Source organism: Thalassophryne amazonica, chromosome 20, assembly GCF_902500255.1.
Source record: "Thalassophryne amazonica chromosome 20, fThaAma1.1, whole genome shotgun sequence".
Classification (NCBI taxonomy): Eukaryota; Metazoa; Chordata; class Actinopteri; order Batrachoidiformes; family Batrachoididae; genus Thalassophryne; species Thalassophryne amazonica.
In genome coordinates, this window is record NC_047122.1 from 26,876,140 (window position 1) to 26,897,051 (window position 20,912).

At 41.9% G+C, this 20,912-nt stretch overlaps 1 protein-coding gene across 1 annotated transcript; it reads right to left on the minus strand.

The window, feature by feature from the left end:
* Positions 1–1,230: 1,230 nt before the first annotated feature.
* Positions 1,231–18,026, minus strand: LOC117501826 (CDC42 small effector protein 1-like). The gene is made up of 4 exons (XM_034160787.1): positions 17,642–18,026; positions 8,719–8,823; positions 2,450–2,521; positions 1,231–2,308 (listed from the first exon to the last, which is right to left on the minus strand). The coding sequence occupies exons 1-3, from the start codon at positions 17,792–17,794 to the stop codon at positions 2,453–2,455; spliced, it is 327 nt and encodes a 108-aa protein (XP_034016678.1). The 5' UTR covers positions 17,795–18,026; the 3' UTR covers positions 1,231–2,308; positions 2,450–2,452.
* Between the last annotated feature and the right edge of the window lie 2,886 nt (positions 18,027–20,912).

Here is a 20,912-nt window from a genome sequence, read left to right on the forward strand (position 1 = left end):
TGAAACATTTTCATGCAGGTGGTGTTGGGGGGTAATTTTGGGTTTCAGCTTTTTTTTGTTTTTCACCACTTTCATCCCTACTTTTAGTACAAAATTCACAAGAGGTATCGATAAGGAATCGGATCGATAAGCAGAATCGATAATGGCATCGATATCGATAAAATCTTATCAATACCCATCCCTAGTCCAGGTACAATTAGAATTGTTCACCTTTGTATGTTTGACACAGAGAATGCCCTCAGTGGAAACAAACCCACAAACCTTGATGCTAACCAGGAGATTGCCCAAAAATTTATTAAGATTTAAAATCAGCACTTCATTTATACAAAAATAAAACACAATTTCAAACAAATTCTAACATTTAAAGCTGAAAATAAAGGATTCATTAAGTTCACGCCCACTTTAATACAACACAACTAAAAGACGATTTTTAGAACCAGCTGTCTTTAGATGTGTCCGATCGGATCATCAGAGTCCAAGAATTGGAAGGAAGCAGCTGATTCTGCCAAGAGCTTCAGAAGAACCTGAATCTGAGGCCTCGGATCCAGCAGACAAAGTTCGGCTGCTGGTTTGAGTCTGGATTTCTGGAATCCAAAGCAACTACACTCAAGGGTCTGGACACACTTTTACTTGGAAGCTGCTGGAAAAGATGTCTCCGTGTAAGAACCCTGAGCCACACCCCTGACCCCAAGGGTTCCACCTCCATAGGTGGACACAGTAAAATGTTTTTCAGGAGCCACCAAACACTCTGGATCTGTCCTCCGGTTTGGCTCTGGGTCACCACACAGGACCAGCATGTAGATTTGGAACAGCTTTCACACTGTATGAGCACCTAGAGATGAGACCTAACGCACCAGTTATGGCTAAGTTAAGGTTAATCATTAAAGATAAATTTAGGTGAGGCATGTCAGCTTTGGTGAGGTCTGTCTGTGGAGACGCTCCTGCACTGTGTGCGGTCTGATCTAGATCTGTAGGTGGCACTATTGTTCCCTGGAACATAAAGTGTTTGGTGGTAATTGAGGTGCTTCCACCAAATGACCACCCCAGCAAACTCAAACATCACGTGACATCAAAGTTTTATGTTCTAACAAAGGAAACAATTTTAATTGATTTTTTTTTTTTTTTTTGGGGGGGGGGGGGGGTGTTTGTAGGATTTAAAGTAAAACAAAAAACAACAACAAAAAAAACCTGCTGTACATTTGGGGCTCAAAACACAAATCGAGAAATGCATCAAAGTCACGTGTTTTTATAAAACAGAAAAATTCTGAGGAGTGTTTCGGTGATTTCACAGAGGAAACCTCTGTATTTAAACTGGTGAATATAGAGAGCATAGTATTATGGGAAAACATATGCACATCCATCTATCTCCAGTGTAACAGGATTCAGGGACTTTCCTCTCTTTGAAAAAAGTCATTAATCATTCACCACCAACAGGGGGGCATGGCAGAGTGAAGAATGATGGGAGTTGAAGTCCAGTGATGTTCTCTTTGAGGCAAGTGACCAGTGAACAGATGGACTATGGGAAATGAAGTCTAAAGTTAAAAGTCCACATCAGATGATATTTACAGTGGAATGAAGGATCTTGGCTGGAGATTAAATGTCCCACTGAATGTTGGGAAACTTAGTCTTGTGTTAATTGAGATGAAACTGATCGTGTTTCCTGTTTAATTTACAGATGTTTTGCAAAGAACACAAAGGCATTTTGGGAAATGGAGTCCAGTGATTTGCTATCCCTTTAATACTGAGCAACATGTTGTCCGTGGAATTCCAACAAATCTACAGATGCGTGTTTAAATGTTATTCTGGCCTTTCCAGGTCACATGACGTGTTTTGAGACTGAGGGTCACATGACAAGCTCAGAATGTCCCATCTCGTGATAGTACGGCATTCACACGCTGCTATCACTAAATCATTGATTTCTCAGCAGTCATTGCAGGTAAAGTGATTTATCATTTATCTTTGCACCAAAAATAAGGTCTCCATGATTTTACTGTCATGTTCCAAAAAGACAGAAAAAAGGGAAGGCCTGCTCATGTCTGTCTTCTAGTAATGATGTTGTTCTCGAGTCCTTCATCTGTGTCTGTGAGATGAGAAAAATCCAGAATTCTTCCTTTTCTTTCTGTAACTTGCTTTGAGTTGACAGGAAGAGGAAACATGGAAACATTTTCTCATTATCCTGCAGGTAAGAGTGTTACCACCTGCAGTGCCTTGTTCAAGGACACTTCTGTTGGGCAGGAGGAGGGTGGAGCTGAGGTTTACGCCAGTGGATGAAGGTCGAGGGTTGGGCTTGTGAGGTCAGTCAGCTGGTCTTTGGTTTCAGAAGGTCCTGTAAAATAAAATAAAAAAAAAAAAAGATCACTGAGGTCAAAATTTTAAAACGCTGCAAACTTGACAAATTCGCACAGAATAAGGACGTCAAATTCTGTGGCTCAAACAGCTGTGTGTTTACCGGCTATAACAGGCTGTTCCTCCCGTTCATGTTCAGTCCTTTGGACCTCATCTGCTCCTGGACTGACCCGGACTGCACACACAGACATAAATACAAAGATCTTTCACACTCAATGAAAACACGACTGAACCCCACAACCCGACCCAACACCCAGTCCACTGAAGTGTCGGAGCCAGAACACATCCCTGATGAACTCCAGAATTTACTGGGATCAAGTCAGAGACTCTGCCCCTGCTCTGTTCAGCACTCACAGTATCCATGTACAGGAACCTCTTGGGGATCTCAGGAGTTAGGATGATGCAGAGAGCAGTTTGATCAACTGAATCAAATACTTTGTGACAATGAACACAGGCTGCAAAGAAGCACTTCTGATATCACTGAGTCCTCATGGAACCAGGATGCAGTTAAAGGTCAACTTCTTGGGTGTAACTATTCTGATTACGCCAAGTATCTGGAACTGAATCCCAATAAGCAGTGGTGGGCACAGTTCCGATAATCCAATAACAGATAATTATCGAAGATAGTGTTTTCATTATTGGATTATCTTTTTAGATAACTTTAAAAACCATTATCGGACTAATTATCTTCCGATAAATTTTTGTCCGATAAATTTTAGACCGATAACGTAGTAAGCAAAGCTGAACAGCGGCAAACATTTTTAAAATTTAAAATCAGTTGAGCATCTACCTCTTAAAAGTTTCATAACAGATGTACAGTAGTGTTCAGAATAATAGTAGTGCTATGTGACTAAAAGATTAATCCAGGTTTTGAGTATATTTCTTATTGTTACATGGGAAACAAGGTACCAGTAGATTCTCACAAATCCAACAAGACCAAGCATTCATGATATGCACACTCTTAAAGCTATGAAATTGGGCTATTAGTAAAAAAAGTAGAAAAGGGGGTGTTCACAATAATAGTAGCATCTGCTGTTGACGCTACAAACTCAAAACTATTATGTTCAAACTGCTTTTTTAGCAATCCTGTGAATCACTAAACTAGTATTTAGTTGTATAACCACAGTTTTTCATGATTTCTTCACATCTGCGAAGCACTAATTTTGTTGGTTTGGAACCAAGATTTTGCTCGTTTACTAGTGTGCTTGGGATCATTGTCTTGTTGAAACACCCATTTCAAGGGCATGTCCTCTTCAGCATAAGGCAACATGACCTCTTCAAGTATTCTGACATATCCAAACTGATCCATGATACCTGGATGCGATATATAGGCCCAACACCATAGTAGGAGAAACATGCCCATATCATGATGCTTGCACCACCATGCTTCACTGTCTTCACTGTGAACTGTGGCTTGAATTCAGAGTTTGGGGGTCGTCTCACAAACTGTCTGTGGCCCTTGGACCCAAAAAGAACAATTTTACTCTCATCAGTCCACAAAATATTCCTCCATTTCTCTTTAGGCCAGTTGATGTGTTCTTTGGCAAATTGTAACCTCTTCTGCACGTCTGTTATTTAACAGAGGGACTTTGCGGGGGATTCTTGCAAATAAATTAGCTTCACACAGGTGTCTTCTAACTGTCACAGCACTTACAGGTAACTCCAGACTGTCTTTGATCATCCTGGAGCTGATCAATGGGTGAGCCTTTGCCATTCTGGTTATTCTTCTATCCATTTTGATGGTTGTTTTCCATTTTCTTCCACGCGTCTGTTTTTTTTTTTTTTTTTTTTTGTCCATTTTAAAGCATCGGAGATCATTGTAGATGAACAGCCTATAATGTTTTGCACCTGCGTATAATTTTCCCCCTCTCCAATCAACTTTTTAATCAAACTACGCTGTTCTTCTGAACACTGTCTTGACCGTCCCATTTTCCTCAGGCTTTCAAGGAGAAAAGCATGTTCAACAGGTGCTGGCTTCATCCTTACATTGGGGACACCTGATTCACACCTGTTTGTTCCACAAAATTGACAAACTCACTGACTGAATGCCCCACTATTATTATTGTGAACACCCCCTTTTCTACTTTTTTTTACTAATAGCCCAATTTCATAGCCTTAAGAGTGTGCATATCATGAATGCTTGGTCTTGTTGGATTTGTGAGAATCTACTGATACCTTGTTTCCCATGTAACAATAAGAAATATACTCAAAACCTGGATTAATCTTTTTAGTTACATAGCACTACTATTATTCTGAACACTACTGTATAGTTCTACCCTCTGCAAACAGAAGAGAGATGCTTCCAGGAGAAACTGCTCTATCTGCAGGCAAAAGAGAACTGGTCACAAAAAAAAAAGAAAAATCATTTCCTTTAACACCATACTGATACACTGGCAATATCACCCAAGTCATCCAGAGGCATACAATTTTAACTTATGGTTCAAATTTTAACCAAACTAATTTTGGACAAGTTATTTAAAATTACTGTCATGTCTGAAGTTTTATAAAGTGAAAATATAAGATATATGATTTAATTTTAAAGTAATGTACTAATTTTTAAGGTTTTAGTGAGCACATGCTATGCCCAGCAGTGCATTATGGGTAGGATAGGGTAATCTCAGTACGTTTACGACAGGACAAATGCATTTCAGACACTCTGTTCAGGCTCCATGGACAACAGCATTAAACTCTAGTGCAGAGGTCTCAAACTGGTTCCAGAAAGGGCCGAGAGGGTGGAATCAGTTAATCAGTGAAATCACCTGCTGGAGTGGGTGGTTGCACAGAAAACCTGCACCCTCTCGGCCCTTTCTGGAATTGGTTTGAGACCTCTGCTCTAGTGCCTAAAACTCTCGTGAATATATTCTCTGGGTTTATAGACGTCGTTATTGTATTTGCGTTTGTTAAATTCCACGCATCTTAAATGTAGCAGACACGGATTATCCGGAATTTTGTTTTGGCAGGTTTTCAAGGCCTCTACTGCCATCTACTGGCCAGTAGTGTTCATGGCAGTTCATGGCAGTATTCGTCTTGAAGCTGGGCAGACACTGAATGATATTTTAATCACTGTACTCGCTTTCAGTTCAAAACTGTACCACAGAACCGCACAGTGGAAAAGTTCAGAGCGCCCGATTTTTGTTCTCACACACATTGTACGTTCAAAAACCACGTCGAACTCGTGTTTCCAGAAGCAAAATGTAAGCTTTTTTTTCCCAAACTTAATTTACAAAAACTCTTGATGGGAGACATCAAAGTTTATAAACAAAACAAAAACAACAACAAAAAAACATTACAAGACAGCTCTGCGGTGTTTGCACATGCACAGTGCGAGTGGTTGGATGCTTATAGCTCTTCAGCAGCAGGATACCCTCACTACAGCCGACCAGAATAATATCAAACAGGTTTGATTTTCATTCGACCATACAATCGGCGATCAGGAGGTGGTCGTGAGAAGTTAAACGCAGCTTGTTACTCTATGTACACTACATGATGCAGGATGCGTGATTAACCTGAAACTCGGTCCAAAAAATTCTCGCACGAATGAAAAATCATCTGAAAAAGGGCAAAAACTCCCACAGTGTAAAGCCAACATTTATGTGTCAATACAATATTGAGTGCACGTTGTACAATATAATAAAACATGCGCACAGATGCAAAACATTTTGCGATGACACTTCCAGGGCTCCGTAAAAATGCCTGTTTTTACAAATAAAAAAATGGAATATTTTACAAAAGCACATTTATCTGTAAACACCAACACACGACACACGTCACATTAATGTGTTGGTTTACATAATGAATGACTGAACCAATCAGTGTTTAGCAGAGGCACTTTTACCCAGAATCCTTTGCGATCTGTCTGTGTTTGTTACAAAACCTCAGAATTAGTGCATTATTCAACATTAAAAGATATATGTTATATTTTAACTTTGTACAAATGACAGAATTGACATTAATGGAGTTATTCTATCAGTATTCACACCAAACCATAAGTCAGCATGACTTTATTTTCCAAGACCTCCGCCTGACAGGAGTGTTGCAATTGGTAGAGAGTTGGCTTTATGGCTGCTCTCATGGTGTGTTTGTGCTGGAACCTGTGTAGTAAACAAGAGCTTCCAGCAGGGGTCAGGATGTTCAAAGACAGAAGTGCAGGCTCATTGTTTGGGTCTGTTGTCATTTTTGATGTTACTAGAAGCGATCATGGTGTTAAAACTCAAATTCAGTTTATTAGTAGTTGCAAATGTACCAGAGATGATACTGGAATTTATCGGTTATCTGCAATGTTGGGGAAAGTAACTTTGGAAAGTTACTTCAATAGTTAATTTATACAGTTATATTTTACAGTTACTTCATACAGTTAGTTCATTAGCAGCTGCGGACACCTTGTCAGCAGCTGCTGAATGTAATTAATAAAGTTACTCATAATCTAATTTGGTTATTTTTAAGATTTAGTACTCAGAAAAGTAACTATTAGTTACTTTGCTGATGAGTTACTTTGCTGATTGCTCAATCTTACGAGTAACCAAGTTACATTACTCGTTACCTTATTAGTTACATTACTTATTAGTTGCAAGTTTTCGGCAGATTCTAATAAAGTAATTGCATAATGCGGCTAATGAAGTAACTGCATTAAGCAACTGTATAAAGCAACTAAAAAAGTAACTTGTCAAAGTTACTTTTCACAACACTGGTTATCTGTAACTTCTGATACATTTTTGGGTGGTCTATCGTTTTATCTTTATCAAAGATAACTTTTCAGTTGTCTGATTATCTGTTATCAAAGTTAATTTTTGGTTATCTGTGCCCACCACTGTCAATAAGTACAATCGTTGTAAGCACCTTTCCTGGCACAGAGACCAGTGTGATACCCCTATAGGTCTTTTCCAGATTGTGACAAGTTCTTTCTTACAGCCTGTACGGACCCGTCTCACAGACTGAAACAGTGACCGTTTGCAATTCCAGGACAACAGCATCTACATCTGCCTGGAGATGCTCAGCTCATTGGAGCTCTCTTCGCCCTCAGCTGTTTCACAGCATTTGTGATCTCACCAAATTTGATGGTTCAGAGTTGATTGGAGAATCAGTTACAAGAACTCTGGCACTGGTGATATGTAACATTCCACAGGATGATCAACATGATGCAAATGCTCAAAGTAGCCGGCCAACGTGACAATACAGCAGAGGCATCAGTGAGGACTGATCCATCTTCATCATAACTGCAGTGGGACGAGTTGCAGAGCTGGAGAAACACAGTGCTTTGATTCCTCTGTAAGCAGATCAAATGTCATTAGACTACAGATGGTGTGTCATCACAGATGTTCCTCACACCTCTGGAGCTCCAGGTCCTCTCCAGTACTAGAAAGAATACAAGTCAACCCCCCCCCCCCCCCCCCCCCCCAAAAAAAGGAAAATGTTCCACCCTGAAAGGTTCTGATCTGTTATTTTGGATTTCAGAACGCTGATAAGGACCAATCCACTGCTCGTGTACACAATGACTTCTGTGTCCAGACTGAACATTTGTGTTAACTGTAAAATATTTAGCTGAGGGTTTAGGGATTAGATCCTGATCACTTCTCTCTGTTTGAAGTGACCTTGAGGAAGACACTGAAATCAAACTGCTCTGTTGTAGGCAGGATGCTCAACTGCATTGAGGTCTTCTGATGGTCCACAAACGGGGTTTGTGCAGGACGAGCACCAGCTCAAAAATCAAATGAGGGTGCAGACATCATGCTCCTCAGAAATAAAACGGAACCACTTCTGCGCTTCTTATAGAATCGCACAATGACCCAATCCACAGCACTCCTGCAGAACTGAGACTGCCGCTACAACCAGAGGAGAGGTCGGCACGCAGGGCAAAAACGGATCAGGAGGTGGTTCACAGAGGATTGACTTTAAGGTGAGGGGAGGAGCTAATCAGTAAAACCTACTACTGAGGCCATCGTCTGCAAGGAGAACTTGACTGTCTTGGTCTTCATAGCAGCTTGAGTCCAGCTGTGCTCTAAAGTGACATTACAGAGAGATGCTAAAATAGAAACAGGAAAAACACAGCGGCATGGGACACTTCATGTAAGGCACTCTGACACAGAACATCCCTGTTCTCTGTCCAGGCTGGACTGACGCCTGGTCTGTCAGTGTTTCAACACCATGTGATGTCCATCTCCACCCTGAGTCAGCGCTGTTCCACCTAATGCAGTCGCTCATAGATGAAAAACAAATACATGGACAGACAGACAGGTAGGTGTATGACAAACGGGCGGATAGAAAGACAGCCAGATGTCCAGACGTACAGACAGACAGCAGACAGAGGGACGGATGTACAGATTTAAGGACCGATTGGCAGGCGAGTGAACAAACAGGCAGACAGCGGCATCTTACCGGCTGCAGGCTGTCGGCCATCTCTCCTGAGCCAATGTGAGTGAGGTGGATAAAGTTTGTCGGTTCTCCAATCATACTGCGGTCAATCTTCCTCCTCTTCTTCTTCTGTAAAGAGAGGTCTAAGGTCAGATGTTCTGTCTGACTCATCAAGACAAATTATAATTTTTTAAATTTATTCTCTGCTGGAACATGGGCGGAACGGGGGCTTAATGGTTAAAGGTCATGGGTTTACTTCTCATCTGATTCTTTACGTGTGGAGTTCGTCGTGTGGTACGCCAACTTCTTCTCACTTTCAAGCACATGCAGGTTATGTGAACGGGAAACATTAAACTGACTGTAGGTGTGAATGTGTCTGTGGCACTGTGACAGACCGGTGTCCTCTCGCCCAGACTCACTCTTTGTCTCCTTCTGACCTGGTTCTGGGGTCTCTGGCCAGGTTCTAACCTGGTTCTGAGCCCAGACTTGGGTCCTCACAGGTGTAGAGTTTAACGTGTGTGTGTTTTGACGTGATGCTTTTTCTCGTCCGATGTGTCTCTGCATGTCCACATACTCCGAGACACAAATCTACTGGCAACACGCCGATAAACTCCCACACATGTAATCACAACTGACTCCCGACTGCATTACAGGAAGCCTTAGCGCTGAGTCACAGTGCCCAATGGCTCAAAGCTTTGTATTGAGTCCTGATAAGTTGCTGGCCCCTCAACACCTGACCTCGGTCCAATACAGGCAACCAGAGACTGGCAGATGTGAGTCGATCTGGATCAGATGCTTATTTTCCCCACTGAGATCACTACAATCACCTTGCGACCAGACCTTGTACTCTGGTCTGAGCCCTGCTGGCTTGCCTACATCATCGAACTAACAGTTTCCTGGGAGGATGCCATCGAGGAAGCTTACAAGCGGAAGATGCTGCGATACTCTGACTTAGCAGCCGAGGTTGGAGGATAAAGATGTGCCCAGTAGAGGTGGGGTGCAGGGGCTTCGTGGCCAGCACAACATCAAAGTTCCTCAGGGAGATTGGAGTCAGGGGCCGGCTCCTATACAGGCCATTAAAGAGCAGATACCGCTGAGAGGACAAGCCATTGGCTGTGGCTAAAAGGAACACCATCTGGGCTGCAAAGGCTAACAGCTAACCACAGGACACACACCCAGGCTTGATGAACCTGTGGTGGGCCTGTCTCAGCAGAGGGTGTCTTATGATAATTGGCCAAAACACCCAATGATGCTGAGGTACACAACTGACAACGTGTCCCGCTGGTAAAGCCTTATACAGCCATCCCTTAAGTAACTAGGTTTCAGAAGCGGAAAAAGAGGGATATAGAACAGCTAGTCCTTTCAACCGATCTGATACTGTCACACATTCTCATTAAAACCTCCCATCCTGGTTTGCAGCTCGGAGTCAGAGCCATTTGGATCAGAGCCACCACAGAAGTCAGGAACCAGCTGTGGTTTATTACATCACATGACCTGCGTCACGTTGGTGGATCTATAGATGTGAACACATGTTTACCATGAAACATTTTCTGAATTCTTGAATTTGAAGTGGCTCATACCTCAGCTAACAGAGGATGACAACTACATTCAGGTCTTTGTGATGTCAGGATGCAGAAATAATCAAAGAAAATCAACTGAGATCCCCAACAAACTTTGACTAATAAACCATCTGTCCGTGTCTGATCACTTGATGTCTGCCTTCCTCGCTGAACCTGATTTCTGAATGCTGGACAGCCTCTAGAGGGCAGCATAACTGGAAGAGTTGACAATGTAGCCTGAGAACTACTTCCTGTTTTTAGTTGGAGAAGTGTCTGGCCCAGTGTCTGTGGAAAGACATTAACTTCACCCCGAGTCTGACCTTCATCCTAAGCCTCATCCAAATAATTACTGAAACCAATAAACACTGGAGATCTGGCACTGACATAGCTATTTCCACATTCAAGTGTTTTTTTTCTCTGTGTGGTGGTTTTCCTCAGGTGTGTCCAGGTCACGTGTATCCGGCCTGGAGTGGAGCAACTCTTACGCAGTTAGATCTTCTTGATCTTGGGCAGAGATACATGGTCCGTGAGTGCCTCCACAGAAGGGAAGGGTTATGAATCACCCTAAATTTAACCCTGTTAGTCAGTCAGTCTGAATTTTGAGTCCGTCTTGTGGTGAGATGGTCCATTCTCCAGGATGAGCTGCAACTGCCTTGAAATGTTTTAATTTTCACTGAGGTGAGATTTCCTATGATCTCTTTGCACACATTCTTTCCTTATGACATCAGAAGGGCCTATAATCTCCACCCCTCTTGTGTTCAAACGTGATGGGAAAGGAGTCAGGATGCTGACCTCATCTGGTTGATAGAGAAATAAAGACAGCAGGTTATTATTTTTCTGTTGGCCAAAGTATGGGTTCTGTGGATGCCCTTCTCGTTACTTGATTATTATTGTAAATGGTTGTAAGAAAGTAGTTGGCGATATGTGCACCTTGAACCACAGTTGCTCTAATTTGCTCTTCTGAGAAGTTATTATTTATCAAAGTGGATCCTGATATTCCAGGAACCTCTTTAGATTGACAACTAAGACTCCTCCCACTGAACAAACACCTGAAAATAAAAAAAAAAATCTCCTGGCAACAGACATGTTCTGACAAACAACAGTGCTGTGATGTCATGAGGACATTGTGTTCAAAGCTGGACTGTCAGAATAAAAGCAGAGGTGGAACTGTAATTTGTTCACAGAATTAGCACAACTATTCTGATCATTTCTAAGTCATTTTAAAGTGTTTTTTAAGGAGCCGCCCATATTTTCCACCTGCACATTAATGTTCAGCCACACCGGCACTATTTTCTGAGATTTCTTTTCTCGTAAATTTATAAGTTTAAACTCAAAGTCTGTTTCTGGGAATATTACCCTTCTCTCAAAAAAAATCTCCCAAAATCTTGACCCAAACATTTCATAGAAATTACAAACACCAGTGATCACTACTAAGACGAGCCAAACAATTAATATATGCTTAAAAATTTCATTTTCCAATTAGTGATTATTCAAAATTAATAATTATCAAAGCAGAACCAAATAAGCTGACCAAATCCCTCTGGGTACATTTTTCTCATGGCTGACCTTTAACCTTGACCTCTGCTGCCAATGAATGACTTCTACAGTCACAACCCGACCTCTGCTTAATGTTTATAATGATGTTTGATTATAATGATTATGTCTCTAAGTCTCAAACTCATTGCTTGCCTCCACCCTGGACTTTAGACTCCTGTATGCAGCCTGACCCAAATGAAGAGGTCCGATGATTGGCGAGAACATTTGTCTCTAGTCCAAGTTTCGTTAATTAATTCTGAAAACCTGTTTCAGAATTTCTCGTAAAGGTCAGTTTGGTTCATTTATTCAGCACTCAAGTGTTTTCACAGCTGCACAAATGGATCACACCAAAAGGAGAACTGCACCAAGAGGAGAACCACAACAAGAAGCGAACTGCAAGGTTAGCAGGCACAAATAGCAGTAAGATGATAAGGGGAACGTCACATCACCAACAAAGTGATACACACTTCTTTTTTAAGCTGAAAAACTCATGTTGCTGAGTTGTCCTGATATGATTCTCACACATTAAAAAAACAAAAACAAACAAACACAAAAAACTTTAAACTTTGTAAAGTGAGCTGGAGGTCAGATCTTGTATCCGCCCTACTGTGTATTGTTACATTGTACACGGAACAAACAGACAACCCCAAAATAGACTCAAAGGAAGGAGGGCGGACTCTCCAGAGAGACGCCATACAGAGCAGCTTTTCCCGTCATACTAGTCCACAGTCGCTTGGTTTACATCTTCATACAGCAAACCATCATCACCACCTAACACCACAGCTGCACTGTGTGCGATGTCCAAATGGGTTTTCCAAGACAGGAGAGGAAGTCACCGGTCTTTACTGAGGTAGAGGCCCACCCATCTTTACTGAGTAGAGGTTGTCGTCCGTCTTTACTGAGGTAGTGGACGATGGCCTCTTTAACAAAGTAAAAGGTGTCACCTAGCTTTACTGAGGTAGAGGCCGTCACCCGGCTTTACTGAGGTAGCGGCCGTCACTCGGCTTTACTGAGGTAGAGACCATCACCCGGCTTTACTGAAGTAGAGGGCTGTCACTTATCTTTACCTGTATTTACCAAGACAGAAGCTGTCGTGTATATTTACTGAGGTAGAGGCTATTGTCCATCTTTAATGTGGTAGAGTCTGTCACCTATATTTTACCGAATGTAGAGGCTATTACCTGTAATTAACTGAGGTAGAGGCTGATGCCCGTCTTTACTGGGGTAGAGGCTGACGCATGTCCTTTAATGAGTTAAAGGATGTCACCTGTATTTACCAAGGCAGAGGCTGTTATCTATAATTAGAGAGGTAGAGGCTGTCAACTGTCTTTACTGAGGTAGAGGCCACCACCGCCTGTCTTTAATGAGGTAGAGGCTGTTGCCCACCTTAATAAGGTGTAGGTCATTGCCTAGCTTTACTGAGGTAAAGGTCATAGCCCATCTTTACCTGTATTCACCAAGACAGAAGCTGTTTGCATGTATTACTGAGGTAGAGGCTGTCACCTACATTTACTGAGGTAGAGGCTATTACCTGTAATTACCGAGGTAGAGGCAATTGCCATCTTTACCGTGATACAGGCAATTGCCATCTTTACCGTGATACAGGCAATTGCCATCTTTACCGTGATACAGGCAATTGCCTGTCTTTACTGGGTTAGAAGCTGTTGCCTATATTTACCGTGGTAAAAGCTGTCACCTATATTTTCCAAAGTACGGGCTGTGGCACACCTTTATGAGGTAGAGGCCTTCACCTGCTTGGGATGTGTGGGTTAACCGAACCCTGTGGGAACCTGTAGGGAAGCTTGGTCAGAAAGTATTGCTGGTGTAGGCGGAGCAGTTCAAAAAGTGACAAAGCAGAGTTCCCACTAAATAATTAATAATTTGCAGATATATACAGGCTCTCTAGGCAGCAAACAACAGGCTTAAGATGTGTATTACTTCCATCTGCATCCAGAAAGTATTCACAGCGCTTCACTTTTCCACATTTTATGTTATAGCGTATTTCTGAAATGAATGAAAATTAATTTTTCCTCAAAATTCTACACACAGTACCCCATAATGACAATTGTGAAAAAAGTTTTTTTTTTAGAGGTTTTCGCAATTTATTAAAAATAAAAAACTAAGAAATCACAGGTACATAAGTATTCACAGCCTGGCTGCATCGTGGCTTAGTGGTTAGCACTGGTGCCTCAAAGCAAGAAAGTTGTGGGATCGCTTCCTGCCCTTTCTGTGTGGTGTTTGCATGTTCTCCCCGTGTCTGCATGGGTTTCCTCCGGGCACTTCTGGTTTCCTCCCACAATTAAAACATGCTTATTAGGGTCTGATCCTTCTCTGCCCTTGACCAAGGCAGCGTCTCTACATCTGGAGTTGGTCCCCAGGTGCCAGACTGTGGCAGCCCACTACCCCTAGTGTTGGATTGTGTCTAACTGTATTAGAATGGGTTAAATTCAGAGGACAAATTTCACTGTATCTATTATGTGCAATCGAAGTAAAGGCTCTACTTCATCTTCTCCTTTCCCATGAAGCTCAAAATTGAGTCAGGTGCATCATGTTTACACTGATCATCCTGAGATGTTTCTACAGCTTAACTGGAGTCCACTTGGGGTAAATTCAGTTGATTTGACATGATCTGAAAAGGGACACACCTGTCTACATATAACATCCCACAGTTGACAGTGCATGTCAGAGCACAAACCAAGCATGAAGTCAAAGCAATTGACTGTAGACCTCAGAGACAGGATTGTCTCAAGGCAGAAATCTGGGGAAGGGTACAGAAACATTTCTGCTGCTTTGATGGTCCCAATGAGCACAGTGATCTCCATCATCCATAAATGGACAAAGTTTGGATCCTAAAGCTGGCTGCTCTAAGAGTGGTCCACTACAGTATGCCAAAAATAAAAATGTGACTTTCTTAAAGTGCTTCCTGACAAAATCGTTCATCTTGATGAGAAAGTGTTTTTGTGCAAAAATTTATTTTGAATGACCATTCTAACCACTGCCACACGTGGGTGGAAATTGCAATGGTTGAGCATGTAAGTGCAAACCAGGAATAGTAACATCCCTGTTCACAAATGAAATACAAATTGAAACACCAATCCTTTCTCCTTTAACTGACCGTTCGGGGGAGATTTAAAAAAAATGCATTACATGTCACTGTCCACCTTTGTCTCTCTGTTAGCAGGATTATGTCAAAACTACTGCATGGATTTTGATGAAATCACCACAGACACATATTTGGCCATGGAAGAATCCATTGAATTTTGGAGGTGATTCTGGATCCGGTGTAACAGTATATCTTCCCCCCTCACCCTGGATATCTTCCCCCCACCCCTGACAGGCAACATTCCTACAGGGCAGCACTGATTAACCCAAACCTTGATAAGGCCCAATCAGGATAGAGCAACCTTTAAACTCTATATTTCATGGATGTTTTATGGTCCCAGATGAAGCAGTCTGATTGACAGTAAATGATATTGGTATTCTTTCTGTATGTATCTATAACTATCTACAATAGTAATATTTCCTATTCTGAAATATCTTTAAATCCCCCTTCCAAAATTCTCTACAGATATATGGACCTGATTGACAACCTGAAATATGTGATGTGATGAAAATACTCCAATTTAGTTTTGCATAAAATATCCACAGTATATGTATAGAACACACAGTAGCATACCGTCTTTATTTATAAAGTACTTTACTACGGCCAAAGTTGACCCAATGTGCTGTACACTAAAACAAACAGTTAAAACATAATACATATATCTAAACAAGTTAATAAATATAGTGCACACACACACACACACACACTCAATAGTATGCAAAGAAACATATGTTTAAGAAATATAATCAAAATGAGGGGCCTATAATGTCTGCCACCTCTCTCAAAACTCTTTTGTACAAACTAGGTCAGAAATATAAAGAGTGGCAGATAGGAATCAACAGAATAATATGAATGTAGAATAAAATTGACAAATATGATTATTTGAAACAGTGTGGTTCTCACTGGACGAGGAGCTCGGCAGGGGAAAGAATTAAAGATATCATAAAGCTATCAATAAATCATTTTTAGCCACTAGGGCTACAATCTGAAGTTTGACTGAATTTAGGTGACATTTGACCTCAAGTGAAACACTGAAGGTCAAGGTCAGTCACTTATCGCAGGTAATAGCTTATAAGCAAGGCCTATCACTATGTGCATGCCAAATTTGGAGGCAAAATTTTAAAAATTGCGACCAGGAAAGCTGTTTAGTTGAATTTAGTGTTTGACCTTCGTGTGACCTTGACCTTTGAGCTTGATTCTTTTGTGTACTGAAAGGTACCTTGCCAGGGCTGCTATCTGTGAAGCTGGAAGAGTCTGTGATGTAAACTGTGCTGAACAGCGAGTTAAAGGTGAAAAATGCAATGATTACAATGATTACCCCCCCCCCCCCCCCCAAAAAAAAAACATACATACTGACAAACGTATCTTGCAAACCTTGTTTTGGCAAGATATTGGTGGTGGGGGGGGTAAGATATCCAGGGTAGGGGGTAAGATATCCTAGGACAACCTCCCCCTCCTAGGATATCTTCCCCCCTGGGTCGAGATATCCGGGGGGGGAAGATAAACTGTTACACCAGATCTGGATTCTGGATCAATTTTCACTTTATATAGGCTTTGAAGGATAACTGTTAGCAGGATTACGTAAAAACTACTGCACGATTTTGCCGAAATTTTCAACACAGACACATATTAGGCCATGGAAGACTCCAATAAATTTTGGAGGTAATCCAGATCCAGATCCAGATTCTGGATCAAGATTTCTCTTTATATAGGCTTTGACAGAATACGTCATCATGGATTCTCACCAGATTTGCACCACAGATAGATATTAGGGCATGGAAGACTCAACAGCATTTTGGAGGTGATCCAGATCTGGATTGGTGGATGTCCGAAATCTCTGATTGCTATTGTTCTTCTCTGTAATACCACAAAAATTATTAATGTGTACCTGATGAAGACCAGATGACTCTGTACTTCAATAATCCAGCTCTCACTGCCCGTCTTTCCTCCTTTTAAAGATTAAAATAACACCCTGTGTACTGTCTGCCGTTTACAACCAATATGTGAATGCAGCATAAATAGTGTGACCTAAACCCTGTGTAATTTTGTGTTGTGTTATATTGTGTCTATCCTTTTTCAAATGTGGATTAAATACTAAAACATCCCCCCCATGGTTTGGTTTCCATTGCTACATAGACTCATGTTCTTTTTGCCCCATGGATGGAGTCGGATTTGGGTTGTTAATCAACACATATTTCTGTTGCTATTTTTGTCTTAGCGAGTATTTTTGTTGTCATTAAATTCGTAATACCAGCAACTGGTCATGCTGCACCCCCCCCCCAACCCCCCGAAAAAAAGGTGAAAATTCAATAAAAGATAAGTGTCAGACTGCTGGAGGTCAAAGGTCACAGGTAAAGCAGGATGAGGAAGTTCTGCCACTTGTTTCCTGTGCATGTTCTTGCTAATAACGTCTCCTTCAGCAGCCAAGGACTTTATGGAGTCATGCAGTTTCAACACTTGATGTTGTATTTCAGCTGGGTGTCACATTTATTTTTCTGCTGTCCTGGTTGTGCGGCACAGTGGCACAATGGTGCAGAGAATCCAGTACTATCTGTTAAAAATCCACATTTCAAGTTTCATGACTTTAAAATAAACTTTTCTATCTTTTCACTAAACTTTGGGGCCTGGAGTCATTTTACCATTTTTTAAAGTAGTGCAGAAAATTGATGAAACATTTATGACAAACAGGACAGTTTTGTAAAGGAAATGGAGGCATTTTTTAAAATTAAGGACAGGAGGATGTTTCTCCCGGTGGTGGTTTGGCTGCCACGCAGCAGCCCATCTTGTGCCAGAAGTCGCTCATGCCGACGCAGCGCCTCTCAACCGCCCAGCCGCGCTCCTCTGTGGCTGTCACCCTGCAGGTCGGGGCAGGAACTGCGCCCTGTGGGTAATTCTGGGGCATTCAGCCAAAAACTGCACCAGTCCAACAATCAGAAATCACCCAACCTGGACCCGACGGCAACCACAAAATATCCACCGAATCAAAGTTAACCCAGTAAATTGTGACACGTTGAAGAAAAAAACAACGATAAGCAAAGTCCAAAGTCCAGAAACGTACTTGGATGAAAACAGCAGATAGAATCCACAATGTGTTTTTTTTTAAGTCCAATCTGTTTCTTCTTAAAACTTTAGATCTGTGGAGAAAAAAGAGAAAATGACCATTAGAATATTTCATTTTTTTTTGCTCCTGTTCTTTCCAAAAAATGAACATTAAATTATAATTTCTTTTGGCATTCCTCATTTTCCTTGTGGTCACTGCAGCAGATCCGGTATGAATCTACATGTTGATGTGGTACACAGGATGTTATTCCTCATATAACTCCAGATGTATGAGGATGGTTCTGAATAGGGACGTATGGGACGCGCTGCTTTGCTGCCGTCGAAACCTGGATAAGCTTCAGAAAATAAATGAATGAATGTGATGAAAGCTTTTATTAACCAGTCGTATGATTTGTTTATATTTGGAGAAAGTGCTGAAGAACATGTGCTGGTGCTGCACTTTGCTGCATCCATGACACCATGGAACCACCTTGGGTCCAGGATGACAACTCAACATGATGGCAAACAGAAACATTTCCTAAAAATCAATCTGAAAGACAAAAAGAGCCAACACTGCCTCAAAACTCAGTGGGGTGACCACAGACTGTGACTGGCTAGAAATGGCAATTTGCGTGTTGAAAGAAAAAGGTTTTTCTCCTCTGCAAGGACTTTGACTTCTACCACATCTACTTTTTACATATCCATGTTTTCAGAAACAGGGTCACATGATTGAGCTATTCTTGGTGATTTGTGCCGGTCGGCTTTCAGTAAAAAATAGATTTTAAATTTGGTGAAAATCTCTGTTTTAATGAATATAGGTCAGGTCCAGTTTGCTAATTTGTTCTGGTGCTTGGCCAGGTGAAACATAGGCGTGTTCTTGGACAGGTGAAACATAGGCGTGTTCTTGGCCAGGTGAAACGTGGGCGTGTCCTTGGACAGGTGAAACGTGGGCGCGTCCTTGGCCAGTTGAAACGTGGGCGCGTCCTTGGCCAGTTGAAACGTGGGCGCGTCCTTGGCCAGTTGAAACGTGGGCGTGTTCTTGGCCAGTTGAAACGTGGGCGTGTTCTTGACCATGTGAAACATGGGCGTGTTCTTGGCCAGGTGAAACATGGGCGTGTTCTTGACCAGGTGAAACATGAGCGTGTTCTTGACCATGTGAAATATGGGTGTTCTTGGCAAGGTGAAACATGGGCGTGTTCTTGGCCAGGTGAAACATGGGCGTGTTCTTGGCCAGGTGAAACATGGGCGTGTTCTTGGCCAGGTGAAACATGGGCGTGTTCTTGGCCAGGTGAAATGTGAGCATGTCCCTTTTCCAACCACTAGTTTAACACAAAGTCATTCCAGTGGTACCCAAACAGACCTGGTGCTAAAGACATCAGACAGCAGACATCATCCAGACTTCACAACCATACAGTAAGATGGGATGCAGCAGGGCCTTAAAGACATGGACCTTTCTCCTCCTGCACAGATATCAGCATCACCAAACACCCCTGGCCAGCGCTGACCACATCAACAGGTATGTCTGTCTGAACTGCAGCTGGGTGAGGATCCGCTGACTCCCGCTATGTCTAAAACAGATTCAGTCTGAGGTCCTAAAGTGGGAAACAGAAATTCCTTTCTCCTTCAGATTCCTTCTGGATGTAACAGCAAGAATGTACTTGTTTTGTGTGTGTTGCCTTACACATTCTTTCTTTATCAGCTACTGAAATGCTCTGGAAGGAATCCAGAACTCTTGTCCACGCTGATCCAGGACCAGGAAAGCTGAGACTGAAAATAGACCCAGAGCAGTGAAGTTTAACCCCTTATGTAATCACGAAACACCAAGCTGGACTTTGAACCTGGCAGCTGAACAGGAGGTGGAATGTGACGAATGATGACAGAAAACTGTGGAGAAAAAAAACAAACAAAAAAAAACAACAACCACTGTGGTATCAGGAGTTCAGAACTATCCTGAGCAGGAACCTTCTCCAGCCATGTTGGTGCTTCACTGGTTTCCTGTCGATGGCACAGGAACTGTTCCAGAGCACATTTTGGTACTAAGTGCAGGATTTTGTGCATTTTCCCTTTTTCTTCCTCGGCTCATTCTGGTAGCAACTTAATAACTTTAACGTGCCCAAAATCAAACTGACAGCTGACGGTTGGGCTGAGGGGCGGAGCTATTAACCGTCCAGCTGTGATTGGTTAGTGCCATCATCGTCTTCCTGCTGATGTCAGAGGACAAATATTCACCCACACACGTTTGTTACAATCTGTCGCCACGGCAACACTTCATCATCATGAAGCTGTTAGTGGAGGAATTTTTTTGTTGTTGTAATTATTAACATCTTTGTCTGTTGTAAATGATTATTGCCACATATTTTTTGTTTTTCTCCTCGCTGTGCTGATTTTTACAGCATTAAGAATAAAGAACTTCCTGAATAAACAAAGTCAAAAGACAGAAGAGCGATAAAAACCTAAAGGCAGAAGTGAGTTCAAAGAATCTGATTGGTCAGCTGACAGTTTGCTGGCCTGAAGCCAAAGTAACCACCAACAGCATCTCTGTCAGATGGTGACCTCTATGACTCAGAGGTCACCAGCTGTTTAAAAGTTGTTTAAAAGTGTCAAGCCACATATTTCCACTTGACACAAACACATGGAGAGATCAAAGCCATGTGGACAGAGATAAGTTGGATCAGCGGCCGCATGCAGCATCCATAAAACATCCAGTGTTTAACTCCACACCCTCTGTGCAAGTTCAGATTAAACATGCAGCAATTTCTCTCATCTAAGGTCACTGGTTAGACTCCAAGAATCCAAGAATCAGACAGTGAGATGGGAAGCACCCGGGGCCGGTTTCATGAAGCAGTCTAATCTCTTTACTTAGTTGTCTAAGGTTTGTCGCCCAACATTAGCCATCTAATCTCTGTTTCACATCGACGACTTAACTTGTAGATTAGCTATCTAATGTTAGTCGACGATTTTCACGGGTATAAGCGACATCG